General features: G+C 38.8%; 1 protein-coding gene and 1 non-coding gene across 2 annotated transcripts; both read right to left on the minus strand.

The window, feature by feature from the left end:
• Positions 1 to 1,997: 1,997 nt before the first annotated feature.
• On the minus strand, positions 1,998 to 7,695 carry LOC107663149 (NACHT, LRR and PYD domains-containing protein 14-like). The gene is made up of 5 exons (XM_016453311.1): positions 6,833 to 7,695; positions 4,581 to 4,751; positions 3,957 to 4,118; positions 2,820 to 2,866; positions 1,998 to 2,736 (listed from the first exon to the last, which is right to left on the minus strand). The coding sequence occupies exons 1-5, from the start codon at positions 7,693 to 7,695 to the stop codon at positions 2,180 to 2,182; spliced, it is 1,800 nt and encodes a 599-aa protein (XP_016308797.1). The 3' UTR covers positions 1,998 to 2,179.
• trnay-gua (transfer RNA tyrosine (anticodon GUA)) lies at positions 6,252 to 6,339 on the minus strand. Its single transcript is given in 2 exon segments — positions 6,252 to 6,287; positions 6,303 to 6,339. It is a non-coding gene; the product is annotated as a tRNA-Tyr (tRNA).
• Positions 7,696 to 14,888: the final 7,193 nt, after the last annotated feature.

Genomic DNA, 14,888 nt, shown 5'->3' on the forward strand with positions numbered 1-14,888 from the left:
TATCAAGGAGATGCTAAGCAGTCTATCACTATCATCTCCCCATCTGACTTCAAAAGTTTCCAAAGAGAAGTAAATGACCCCCCGGTGCCAGGCGCCAATGGGCCTGGCTGACCTGCAAAACTACACCATATACACAATACACAACACACACACATATAGACCGTTTCTTTATTTAGACAATAATTAATCAGTTACAATTGTATCTGGTATATGCATGTGTTGTTTGTATGTTTCCCTATTGTATTAGCCTAGTCATTAGCTTAGGCTAATCTCTGCTCAGAAAACTCTTCCTTTGAGACGACACTTTCCAAGACTCCTAAAACTCTCCTCTTGAGTTTGATTTTCCGGCAGTTTTTCATCTTCAAGTAACTCTGTCGATCCGCTGTGGACTTTCCTATCTTCAGAAGAACCAGAAGTAAACTTCCAGCTCACTTCTAAAAGAACTTATCAAGAACCATTGTCTACCGTATCAGGACTCTTGATTCAGCAACGAAGCCAATGCAAGTAACTGTTTACAACTATTTATTAATTGACGTGAAATACTGCCATTCTTTTGCTCTTCTGTCTCTTTTCCTTACTTTTCTTCATTCTGTATATATATGTTTTGCTTAGTTATATGTTAGATATAGTTTCATTTATTAAATCCCTTATTTCCACCATTGACTGCCTCCGTGTGCTGCTCACAATTCGAAGTCACTGAATGTTTGATCCCTTGCTACATGCTAAGTTAATGCTAGTACTGTATGCAGGAAAGTTATTCTTTCTTGGCCAGGAAAATAATCTTTCTTTGAATTGATAAATGATTATATTGTCTGCTCGGTGGACGGACAGATCAAATAATTGTAATATTGATTCTGCTACAGTTAATTCTAAGAACTAATCTAAATATTTATTATTAATCAAAACCAGTTATAATTAGTCATAAATATTTCCCTTTTGAGCTGATTTACTACAAGGTGTCAAGATTAATTTAGGCAGGATCAGTAACAGTTATGGCATGATATTCAAAGAAAGAGTAAGTGCAGAGAGAAGGTCTTTATCAAATAAACCTTTTTGAATCATCTGTATTCATATATTTATAATCTAAATAGATTAACACATATATTGAACTGTAACATTACCAATAATTCAACTATCACGTAATGAATAAATATAAATTTCTATTTAGTTATTTCAACTGCAACATTGATTTGTAAATATTCACAATAAATACTTGACATATTACTAATAGCACTGATTCATACTGAGTGATAAACACATAAAAATATATTTTATTTTATTGATTTAATAATTAATGATAGTTAATGATAAAGTTGCTAAATGGCTGCAAGTATTTGGAAACAACAGACTAAAATACATAAATCTCCCTCCATGTGGCACTCAGTGACTCAGAAAGACAAACCTCCCCAGGTGAAAAAGACGTAGTATTAAATGTATTAAAAATATACTTGAAATTCAAGAAGTATGTTTATGATACATTTGTATTCCCAACATGCTTATTTGAAGTGCAATAAAAATATACTGAATTGCATTTTAATATATTTCTAAAAAGTATACATTACAGTTTTCTAGATATCAAAGTGTGTACGTGTGTGTATACTGAATAAAGCAGGTTTATAATATACTAGTAGTGTAATGCTAATGCATTTCCAATGAGCTGAAATACAATTGAAATGTACTTGAAGTACATTAAAACAATGCTTCAAATATACTCTAACTGTAGTTCATGAAGTATTAAAAGGACATTTTAAATGTATTTTAAGAAATACACTTAAATTGCACTAAATATACTTAAAGTGGTTCCATTTTAACACAATTTCAATATATTAAATATATTACAAATAGATTAAAATCAAACTTAAACATATCTTGAAATACACTTAATATACTTAAAGTTGTTTCAAAATAATACATTTAATATGCACTTAGTATAGTATAATTTAAATATAGTAAGTATGTCTGAAAAAGCACAATTTAAATATATTTATTTTTCACCTGGGTCATATTCGGATGCCTTTATAAAAACACAAAACAAGTCTGTGGTGTGTCACATTCAGACTGAAGTCAACGTGTTTTTATACACACACACACTGAAATTAAGATTAGAAGAGAGAAAGAGTTTACAGTTGTTGAGTTCAAGAGAGATAATGTGAATGAGTTTCTTCCACTTAACTGTGTCTCACTTGTTTCTCATGAAAGGCTGTTTAATCTCACACAGAGACACTGAACTACCAGAATAAACCCCAAATCCAGCATAGAGGGGTTCAGTGGATGTGGTGTTGAATGTGTGTAAGCGTGTGAGTGTGTGTGTGTCAGAGACACTGTAAAAGGACAGAGTGCCGGCTGACCAGTCCAGATACACTCCTACTTTCTTAGGGCGATGTGAAGGGACAGATATTTCTGTGATCTTATTACTGTGTCTCACAGAGAAACTGTTATTAAAACAGTTCAAACTCCAGGACTTTTCATTGTATCCAAGCAAACAGTCATCACTCTCTCCTTTCCTGCTGATTCCTTTACATGTCACTGATATATAAACGTTCCCACTCCATTCAGCCTCCCAGTAACAGCGTCCAGACAGACTCTTTCCACATAGAACTTGATAACACTCATCAAATCTGTCTGGATGATCAGGATACGGCTGCTTCTCTCTCACATGTGTCACTTTTCTGTTCCTCTCAGACAGAGACAGATAAGTGTTTGCTGTGTTTAAATCCAGTGTGAGATCACATGCATCTGAACACAAGAAGAGAGATTATAACACTCCTAAAACAAAACAGTGATTAAAGTGTGTGTATGTGTGTGTGTGAGAGACCTACATTTTTGTGGTCCTGTTATAATTCTGATCTCTCCTCCGTGATCCACACTATAAAAACAAAAGATGAACCCATAATAATGTGGATGGCTGTTCAGAAATGATTTTGTTAATGTTAATATTTTCTAATGATTTATTACTTGGCTGAAAGCATGGAGACACATCAAACTCTGTAAATGTACTCTTGGTCATTGTCAGATGATTAAGTAGTGTGTTAAATGTTTGCAGTAGTACATACTGTGCAATTCGTTCTGTTTATACAGCAGACCTGACCCTGATTCATTACTACCAACACTCAAAATTAACAAAAATATAAAGCTTTTAATTTGATTTATCACTGTGTTTTTAATTAAGTTTAATATAAAACAAGGATGTTTTTCTAGCTGTAATATAATTTCAACCTAAAGTCAGTTCATCTTTACAACTGGTCTTAACTTAAAAAAACAAAAAAAACAATCTGGACAAGTCCATGGTAAATATAATGTAAGCAAATAATGATAGATATTTAATTTTTGATGTTTAACTAAATCTCCAAAATCAGGCCAAAGTCCCTTCTGATTAAGATCCTTTGAGCTGTCTGTCTGTCCTCCAGCATTACATGTAGTTTCTGATTCACAGTCTCTATCACTGGACAAGTTCCTCAAGCCTTGACCTACAGACTCACATCTACATTTACTAATCATTTGGGTCTAAATAATTTCATTTGTGCAGGTGTTAACTGATATTCATCTACTAACTGCATGAATCTCTTGCTGTTCAGCTGCACTGAGCTGATCTGCTTTATTCAGTTTCAAAATGTCAAACATAATTTCTTCTCATTTAGACTGTGATCTCTGTATTTTCAGATTGTGGACCTGTTTTTGCTTTGTGTCTCCGGCAGCATCAATAATTTACTTTCTAGAGCAGCAACAAGCTTTGAATTGATGTTTTGGGATCAGAGACTTGAGTCTGTTTCTCAGATGCAGCTGTTGAACTGAATCAAAATCAACTTCACTTACAGAGTTCAAGACACGCCCTTATCTTCCATGTGCAGTATTGATGAGTATATACAGTATGTGCTGTATGCAGGGACCTATTTACATATGAGTTTTCAATGACTTTATGACACATGACAGGTTGAGATTTTTAGTGTTGAACATACTTGAGTTTGTCCAGTCGGTAGTTTGGATCAGAGAGCAGCTTGACTAATGATTGTCCTGGGTGATTGTAACTCAGATCCAGCTCTCTCAGGTGTGAGGGGTTTGAACTCAGAGCTGAAGCCAGAAAACAGCAGCCTTCCTCTGTCACCATACATCCAGATAATCTACAAACACACACACACACACTCACATAATCTGGGACTTGAGGTCATCTTCAACTGAAACACACACAGGAATGTTCAGATTCCTGTCACTATGCAAAAAAATTTAATTATTCATTGTTTCAGTGTATCACTTTTTATCCACAGGTCACAGATTGCAGGTTCAGTTCAGCTTGAGTAACTCTGGTTTCAATGTTTTACTCAGTGTCACAGTGTTGATGGAGCAGAATTTTTTCTCAAGAACAGTTTCTGTCATCCCCACTCCTCGCAAATTTAATTTAATCATTGAGTAAATCATTTCATCTAAAAAGTTCATAAAAAACTGGCTGGAGCAAATGCAAACTTAAAGTCTTCAGACACACTAGGGTCTGTGATATATTACCAAAAAAAAATCAAAAAAAAATCAGTAAAGCAGAGGGCATCTTTCATTTAATAACCATGTGAATCTTCATCTGATTGTATTACCTCAGTATGTTGAGTTGACAGTGTGAACTCTTCAGTCCATCAGACAGAAGCTTCACTCCTGAATCCTGCAGGTCATTATTACTCAGGTCCAGCTCTCTCAGTGAGTTTGATGATTGTAGAGATGAAGACAAACTTTCACAGCACTGATCAGTGAGATTACAGTCAGCAAACCTGTAACACAGGATGAAATATAATTTTTTTGCAACATGTATTCAGTGTAGCATCAGTGTCACAGTTGTCACGACACACACTCAAACGAGTGAGGAGACGAGGAATAAAAGTAAATTCCAAAGTATTTAATAAACAAAAGCCGGGAATACAGAGGCACGGGTAACACTGAGGACACGAAATGACATTCGACAGCAGACAGCAAACAAGGGGCAAAACACACTTTAAATGAACAGAAACTAATGGGACACACCTGGGATCAATAGAACTAAATGGGAATAGGAACAGGAAAACCAAATATGGGCATAAACATTAACCTGGAGCACATGGGGGAGGAAAACACAACACGAGACATGGAACAAAGTCTGACATTACTCCCCCTTCCCGGAAGGCGCGTCCCGCGCCATACAACATCCAACGGGGAGGGGGGGAGGGGCGCTCTGGAGGTCCCTCAGGACAGACACGAGATGGCGGGCCTCCAGAGTGATACCCGTTCGGGGTGCCATGGTGGTGCAGGCAGCTCGGGGAGCCATGGCGGAGTAGGGAACTCAGGAGGTCATGGCGGATCCGACAGTCCAGGAGGCCATGGCGGTGTAGGGAACTCAGGAGGCCATGGTGATCAGGAGCCCTACCTGGGCTCGACGGGGGAACAGGAGCCCTCCATGGGCTATACTCGAGAACAGGGGCCCTCACTGGAGCGAGCTCTGGGCTGGCGGCGGGCTTGTGGGAGCTGCGGCCGGCAGGCTTGACTTCGGAGCGACGAAAACAAAACACGGGAGACGGAGCGCCGCATACTATTTCGGTCTGCTGTTCTGTCACGACACACACTCTGGGAGCACAGGCGAGGAGACGAGGAATAAAGTACATTTCAAAGTATTTAATAAACAAAAGCCAGGAAAACAGAGGCACGGGTAACACTGCGGACACGAAATGACATTCGACAGCTGACAGCAAAACACACTTAAAATAAACAGAAACTAATGTGACACACCTGAGATCAATAGAACTAAATGGGAATAGGAACAGGAAAACCAAATATGGGCATAAACATTAACCTGGAGCACATGGGGGAGTAAAACACAACACGAGACATGGTCTGACAACAGTGAAGTAATAAGGAGGACGTAGGACAGAAAAATGCCAAAAAGAAGACAACACTATTACTCCAGCTGGTATTTAAAAGTGTGACGTGACGTGACATGTGGCCAAGTATGGTGACCCATACTCGGAATTAGTGCTCTGCATTTACCCATCCAAAGTGCACACACACAGCAGTGAACACACACCCGGAGCAGTGGGCAGCCATTTATGCTGCAGCACGCAGTTGGGGGTTCGGTGCCTTGCTCAAGGGCACCTCAGTCGTGGTATTGAAGGTGGGAGAGAGCGCTGTACATTCACTCCCCCCACCTACAATCCCTGCCGGTACGAGACTCGAACCCACAACCTTTGGGTTATGAGTCCGACTCTCTAACCATTAGGCCACGACTTCCCCGAAAATAGACCTCCTTCGAGCCAGAGTCGAACCAGCGACCTAAGGATTGCCAACACTCCTACCTACAGTCCTCCGCTCTACCAGCTGAGCTATCGAAGGCACTATTTAACTAACAATAAAATGTGAACCATGCTAAAAGTTGAACATAAATTCTAAAGGTCAGAAAAAGGGTCACATATAGCAAAAATAATAAACTAAATTACATTTTTGGTACAAAAAACTTTGACAAAAATTTAGTAGATATGGCTAAACTGCTGTATTTGCAAAGCAAATAAATATGCACTATCCCTGTAAACATAAACTGCATAAAGTACTGTATGATGAATAAGTTATAGTGAACCTCATGAGAGAAAATAAAATGATTTACTATTTACTAAACAACTAAACTGTACATGTTCATAACCTCGTTCTGAGTTTGACTGATTCCACGTTGTTTGGAGTGAGTCATGAGATACTAAACACTTCTGACCTCTTCAAACAGCTTCTGATATACCTGTAAATTATTAGTGTCATGATTCGATGAAGGAATATTACTGTCTCAACAAAACAAACACATTCAGTTTTATCTCCAATCACATAAATGAATACTCACAGAGCTTTTCTGCAGTTCACCACAGCTGGTATCAGTCTCCTTCTACCCTCATCTGATGTGTTGTATCTCTTCAGATCAAACTCATCCAGCACCTCCTCTGATATCTGAAGCATGTAGGCAATTGTTGAGCAGTGAGACGGAGAGAGTTTCTCCACTGAGTGATTCTCTGATTTCACAAACTCCTGAATCTTTCTGTACAGAGCCTGATCTTTTATTTCCAGCAGACAGAGGAACAGATTGATGCATCTGTCAGCTGAGAGACATTCATCAGCCTTGAGTTTGTCTTTAATGTACTGTATGATTCTCTTGATTGTCTCTGAGCTGTTCACTGTGTGTGTCAGCAGATCCTGTAAGAGTCTCTGATTGGACTCCAGTGAGACGCCCAGCAGGAACCGCAAGAAAATATCTAGGTGTCCATTTTTACTCTTTAAGGATTTATTAATTGCTGATTTTAGTAGCTCATATGAGTTTTCCTGACTGTACCGCTGATATTCGTCATTCAGAAACGACTTCACTGATTCCTCATTCTTGACTACATGGGAGTGAAACAAAAAGAAAGCTGCTAGAAACTCCTGAAAGCTCAGATGAATGAAGCAGTAGACTTTCTTCTGATGGATCACAGATTCCTCCTTAAAGATCTCTGTGCAAATCCCAGAATACACTGAGGCGTCAGTGACGTCTATGCCGCTTTCAATCAGGTCCTCCTCGTAGAACATCACATTGCCCTTCATCAGCTGTTTGAAAGCCAGTTCAGAAAGTTTCACAATCACATCTCTGCTGGACTTCAGGAGTTTCTCTGGATCTCTCTCATAATACTTCTGATTCTTCATGTTGATCTGAGTCAGCAGGAAGTGGATGTACATTTCAGGTGTAGATCCTGTTCAGGAGGGTTTGATTCCCTTCTAGTTTGATTCCCTCAAATAAGCTCTCATACCTGTTCTTCATGCTGGTTTGGTGCTGGTCTTTGACACTCTGCAGGGCTGTTTTGCTGTTGTTCTTCCTGAAAACATTCTGACAGTAGGAGACAAAGCGAGTCAGAAAGGGCATCACTGATCGGCTCACATTTCCTCTTCTCAATCTGCAGAAACAGTGAGATGAACAGGAAAAACTGTGAAAAGCATAAGAGTTTCTGTGCTCCAGAATGTGGCTTTCTCTCTCTCTCTCTGTGTGTGTGTGTGCATGCAACAGTGAAGGCAGCATATTATTTTAGAATGGTGAAAATCAGAATATAATTATGCAAAATGAACAGGTCTGAATGTATTTTAATTTGAAGGGAAACTTGGTAAAGCCAAAATGTGAATTTTGAGGTTAACTTTAAATATGTTTTTAAATGTCTTCAGTAACAAATGTAAGCATTAGAAATTATCCCAAAGCTCTCCAAAGTCCTTTAAACAGGTGCTTGTGCCAGTGTTTTGAGGCTTGGGCATGATGATACTACCGTAGTACTGGTATACTGTGTAGTACCTTCCTACACAGTGTAGTTGAATGATGCACTGCAGACATCTGAGAAACATTTGGATAATGGACATATAATGCAGAACATGGTTTACCCATGTAGGACATGTTCCTGGGTCCTTGTTTATCAATTTGTATACTCACTCAGTGTCAGAGGTCACTGCTCCATCACTGAGAAGAGGAGGGATTCCCATGGATGCGTCACTCTTCATAGACACACAGCTGGGATCTGGAGATTCTGCTTTATGCATGTCAACATCATCCTTCTTTTCTCTCTTCACATTGCGACTGATTTTAGAGGCAGAGCTGTAGAAACCAAGAGAGAATAGAAGACAAACACTAAAATAATACTCTTGGATGTACTTTTTCAATTTCTGTTTCTAAGTGAATGCTAATTCTAATGCAATCCTTTCCTGTTTGGTGACAGACCACTTACAAACATAAAATTATAAGTAATCTCTACTTAATAAATAGTATATTCTTTTGTTGAAGCCATCAGCATACAATATTTCAACTTATTTTAAAAAGTTGTGTTTAACAGTAGATTTCATGGTGGGAAAACTACACACCAAGATCTCTTTAGCTCTGCCCACTTCCATGAAGCACCTCAAATGACGAAATTGAGCCTGTCTCCATACACTCCTCAAAATACTCAAAATATTTAGGTAAATATATTTGTCTTTTTGTCCAATTTTCTTTTTTTTTTCTTTATTTTTTTCCTTAAAATAAAAGTTTGTAATGTTGTGATTCATATTATATGGGAAAAATGAGTGGAAAAATATATTTTCAGAACCAACAATGCTGAAAAATTAGGTGAGCACTAATGCACTCTATAAAGCCTAACTGCTCCGGCTCCTCAGTATCTGAGCAATATTAGAAGCTTGTCTGAAGTAATTTTAGAATCCCTGGTTATGTTTCACTACAGCAGTTAAATCATGTTTATACTCACTCAGGGGCAGAGGTCACTGTGCCATCATTGAGAAGAGGAGGTATTCCCATAGATGCGTTACTCTTCATAGACACACTGCTGGGTTCTGGAGATGTAGCCTCCTCCTCTTTCTTCACATAGAGACTCATTTCACAGGCAGTGCTGTAGAAAAAGACAAAAACAGGCAACTGAATTTCCTTATTTAGACATAAGAGGAGGAATAATGAAATCTTCATGAATTCTAATGGCATACACTATTAAAGTATATAATGAAACAAAGCTTTAGATGAATAATCACCAGTCTAAAGCTGTTCAACTCAACTCCCAGTTCAGTACATTCAGAAATGATTCCTAAAATCAGAGTAAGAAAAACTCTCAGCAGACTATGCTTAAGCATCTGAAAATACTCTTAAATTACAGTATGACAGAAATCTAAGTATTTACACATGCATGTTCACATTGATTTATTCATGAGAATAAATACAGAAATGTGTTTGTTCAAACCTACCTCTGTTTCAACAATGAAGAACATCAAAACACACTTCATTCAGTTCATAAATCCATTCTGTCTCTGAATAGCAGCATTAAACCGATCTGTTCTCAAACTGATTATTCACAAACAGCTTTTCTCGCTTGATGTTTTTTGTGTTCTTCCTTTCACAAAATGGAGTCTGTTCAAATACTTTCACTTTTAAAATAGTTTCACTTTTGACAGTGTCACATGGCCAGTGAAAGAAGAGAATCCTGAAAAAGTGTTAAAGGAATATTCTGGATTTAATACAATTAAGCTCTATTTAAGTGTAGTTTGCTGTCAATTAACACAAAAAATAAATATTGTATCATCCTTCATTTTGTACAAACATCCCAAAAGCATGTTTAAAATAATGCTTTCACTTTACCTGTACTAAGATGCTAACAATAGACCAGCTCAAACCAGAAGAAACCGCCACAGACAGCATGGGTGGATCTGTGTGGCAGCAGCAATATACAGTAAATAAATCAATAAATCCACTGCTCTCTTCTCTCCTCTGAGGCTGGGACTCTAAATAGTGTTCTGTGCTAGTCTGTGCAGCCAATGACAGAACAGTTAGCATGTTTTGTTCAAACTTTCGCCATAGCGTTAGAACTGGTACACCGCTGTCGCTTGATATTAATATTATAAAGAGATCCCTTTGCCACGTCACCAAGGGAGCGAAATCTGACGCGCTCGTTTTTTCAGACACTTGCAGAAAAAGGCTTACCAAAACAAAGTTACTAGGTTAATCTTTTTCATGTTTGCTTGGTTGGTAGATGCACCGGAGACCTGATTATAGCACTTAAAACCTGGAAAAGTCAGATTTTCATGATATGTCACCTTTAAGGCAATCTCAGAGATGGAAGTGCCAGAAAACGTAACAGCCCTACAATGCTTTCTAGAGATGGTTAGCTATCTTGGAAAATTCATTCCAAATTTCAGTGACCTATCAGCACCCTTACGAGAGCTGACTCACAAAGATGTTGAATGGTGCTGGCTTGAACATCTTTAAGACGCATTCATCAAGCTGAAAGAGTGCATCACATCACCAACACTGAGATATTACAATGTCCAAAAGCCTGTCACATGCACTGACGTGACTCTTCACAGTTTGGACTTGGTGCTGCATGCCTTCAAGAGAACGCTCCTATAGCATATGACTCACGTACCCTGACACAGACTGAGACACAATATGCTCAAATTGAGAAGGAGCTTCTCGAAGTGGTGTTTGCATGTGCTAAGTTTCACGACTATATATACACAGAAAGGAAATTCTCATTGAAACAGATCATCAGCCACTGGTGGCAATTCTCAACAAGCCACTGCACATGGCACCAGCACGATTACAACGAATGATGTTGAGACTCCAGTAGTATAATTTTGTGATAAGTTACAAAAAAGGAAAACAAATGTATCTGGCCGATACTCTTTCACGTGCCCCCATGAAGAACACAGAAGTGCAAGCCAGTGAAAAGACTGATTTTGAGGTAATGTCTGTAGAACACATCTCATCATCAAGGCTTGTCGAGTTAAAATAGCACACAGCCACAGATCCAACACTGCAGCAGCTTTGCAGAATAATACACCAGGGCTGACCAGATCGGTGGGCAAAGCTGCCTCTGGCACTCCGATAGTATTACCCATACTGAGATGAACTGACAACAAAGGATGGGATTGTGATGAAAGGCAAAAAAGCTGTGATTCCCAAGTCACTGCAAAAAGAATAGTCAAGTCAAGTCACCTTTATTTATATAGCGCTTTTAACAATACAGATTGTGTCAAAGCAACTGTACAGCATTAATTAGGAAAATAGTGTGTCAATAATGCAAAATGACAATAGTAAACACTAAATTTTCAGTTAAAGGCAGTTCATCATTGAATTCAGTGATGTCATCATCCAGCTCAGTTCAGTTTAAATAGTATCTGTGCAATCAAGTCGACGATATCGCTGGAAATGAAGTGTCCCCAACTAAGCAAGCCAGAGACGACAGCGGCAAGGAACCACTATAGTTGAACTATGGTCACTTTAGTAAAACCATGGTTCATTTTCGTAAGGGACTGCCAGTGACAGGCTGTTGCATACATAAAATGCAACCTTTTTATTTTGACAGTGTATGATTTATATTAACATTACAGAATAGAACATGATCAATATTATCTTTCAACATTCAATTTAAATAAATGTAATTGCACAAACTATGTAGGCTACAATTTCAATTTGTTTCTTGTTAAATAACTCAAACATATCTGTTTTTTTTTCTGTCCTCTGATAAGCATTGTTCTAGGCTGCCATTCCCAAAATCATCAATGCTTTCTTACGATATTTTGGGAAACGCAGCCCTGTTTGAATGCACTGTCAGAAGTGAGTAAACGCTCTCCGTGATTGATTGATTCTGTCTTGCAACATCTGCGTGTGTTCAGATGAGCAGGAAAATAGTCCTATCCTACACAATTATTCGCTAACATGGGTTATTCGTCCAAGTCAATGCATATTGTACGCATTAATTTTTTGTTAAATAAACAAAATCACTGATAAATAAAACACACCTTAGTATCGATATTTTTGTTTGAGTATTGATACTTTTGATACTCGCGACAGTATCGATACTTCAGGATCGATATGCCCATCCGTAATTTTAATGATACAGTGCGAAATGCGCGCGAAAGATTTATGTTGCTTCTGCCTGGCCCTGGTTTAATCTATTGTCAGTCAAAAAAATTATGAAATGATAAGTTTACTTAACTGAAAAGTTTGTTGTCTCACTTAATTCTCAGACGCGGAGACCATTTGGTCAGGCCAAAACGTTTCCAATGTTACGAAGTGAGTTGCGATAGCCCGCGCTGTGTTTTAGTTACCTGTGTGTTATCGACGCCGCCATCTTGCATATTTACTTTAAATCACTTATGTTATACGTGATATTCATGGCTTGACATTGGTGATATTGTTATTCATAAAAAAATTACGCATATGAAAGTTATAATATAAGTTAGTGTATGATCTAGTTTAGTTTCATGAGGGAGCTGCAGGGGGTTTGTGGGCTAATGAAAAGCCAGAGATTGTCTTACTATAAGGAGATGAGAGGGTCTGTAATGGCTAACTTGGATCACGTGTCCCTTAATAACCAATCACATTACAGCCTTGACGTCTTTGAATTTCAGTCAGACGGTGCATTCCAAACGTGATATATCGCCCTCCGAAGGGCACTTCGGAGTGAAAACAATCATGGCCGCCATCTTGAAGAGTCGTTCCAAACCGAAGTGCTCAAAACTGGCCACTTCAAAGGGCCCTTCGGAATGAAGGATTTCGAAGGGTACAACTGATGGACACTTCGGGCTCCCATCATCCTTTGCACAGATTAGGCTTGTTTGAGATGAGCAAAATCTGCGCAGAACCGATCACCGGTGATGATCGCGAGATGCATGCCGGTTAGAAAAGTGTCCGAGTTACGTCCGACTTGCTCTGATGTCATGCTGACGTGTGCCAAAAAACTCTGGCTTGGGCGAGGCAGCTGTGTCGGATTGTGCAGTCGCGCGCAGTTGCTCTCCACCGACTGCGCTGATCAAAAGCATGATGGGAAACGACTGACTGATGACACAGCTTAATGCTCATTGGTCCAGACAACTGTGATGCTGCGTTCTCTTCTAAAATGTTTTAATTTTTTATCTGGTTCCATGCGATTATGTATTTGTATTATGCATTGTTGTCATATTTCTATAAAAATCTAAAATGCATGTTTAAATTTAAAACGCCTAACTTTCAGGCGAGGCAAGGCGCATCTCAAACAAGCCTATTCTTTGCATGATGATGCACCTCTGTGTGGGCACGGGATGATGACGCAGAAGGGCACTTCAAGAAACAGTTGTTTGGTCGCCTACACCCTTCATCCCTTCGAAGCTCTCACTCCAGAGAGTAAACCCTTTGGGATTAGGGCATAGGGATGAGCCCTTCCAAATGGAATGCAGGGAGAGTTGTGCAACACTCAATTGTCCTTTACGGTTACCATAGGAATGAATGAGAAGTGCCGTAAACTGAATCCCACCTGTCGCAAAAAGTCAGTGACTTCTCTTATAAAACGGCATTTTTTTCGTGGTAAACTCAAAAAATAGTTCAATCCAAAAGTATTGTTTAGTGTAAAACATGTTGAAGATTAGCAGATAGGCTGTCGATTCGTTAAATGATAAGCCGTTTCCTCTAAAAAGCTGTTTATTCAGCGTAGTGAAGCCTCTCCTCCTTTGACATCCATTAAAAAAAAACGGCCTCTGGTCTCCTTTCCCACGTATTGCCAGACCGGAAGTGTTAGCTTTAGCCGTTATGCTTTTTAGGCTAATGGTTGCAGGCTTGCCTTCTAGTGGCTTTGGAAAAGCTAATCCCCTTGTCCAAATACCCACACTTGCGGTCTTGGCCACTTGAGAGCGCGTGCGCGCGACAGGAAGTAAGTGCGCAAGACTGTCCCAGGTTTTAAAAACGGCAAAGCGCAGTACCCTTAACACACACTAAATCCACACTATCTTGAAGACCGCTCCGGAGCCGTATTCGAGGCTAAGTGTATCCCATCATGCATCATGTTCTGGAACTAAATCGTGAGACTTTTTGCGGAGATCTCGCGAGAGGTCACGGAAACCTTTCCAATGCAAGTTAAATATTAATATAATAATTAGATATTACATATAATTTGGTAGAAAAACAGTGTTTTTACGCAAGTGCAAAGACTGCAAGTGTGGGTATTTGGACAAGGCAAATAATTATTTGCTTCTTCTTCTTCTTCTGGTGTTAATGGCTGTTTGCAAACCAACTTAAATGGTGCATTCCCGCCACCTACTGGATAGGAGTGTGGAGTGCATAATGATTGGACGTTTGAAAACTATAAGACAATAAAATAAATAAATAAAAATAAAATAAAATAAAAAACCATTACAACTGTATCCTAAATTCTATTTATCAGTCTTGTTTCTTTTAAGAAAAGAACTAATTCATGAAATATTCTTGATTGTTTTGGGCCATTTCCTAACAGAGCCTGAAGTAACAAATTATTTATTCCGAAAGATCTTAAAGCTTGAATTAGTTGAAATCTTGCTCCTTCATATGCATCACACTCTACGTGTTCTACTGATTCTGCATGACCACATTTGTCACAGTTTCCAGTTTCATGCTTCCCCAT

Source organism: Sinocyclocheilus anshuiensis, unplaced genomic scaffold, assembly GCF_001515605.1.
Source record: "Sinocyclocheilus anshuiensis isolate Anshui unplaced genomic scaffold, SAMN03320099.WGS_v1.1 scaffold767, whole genome shotgun sequence".
NCBI lineage: Eukaryota > Metazoa > Chordata > Actinopteri > Cypriniformes > Cyprinidae > Sinocyclocheilus > Sinocyclocheilus anshuiensis.

Excerpts from the sequence above, each read along its gene's own strand:
- LOC107663149 (XM_016453311.1), bottom strand. The coding sequence starts at position 7,695 with ATGTACATCCACTTCCTGCTGACTCAGATCAACATGAAGAATCAGAAG. Across the intron at positions 4,119-4,580 it reads TGTCAACTCAACATACTGAG|ATTATCTGGATGTATGGTGA; the intron begins GTAATACAATCA and ends GTGTGTTTGTAG. Across the intron at positions 2,867-3,956 it reads TACCGACTGGACAAACTCAA|TGTGGATCACGGAGGAGAGA; the intron begins GTATGTTCAACA and ends TTGTTTTTATAG.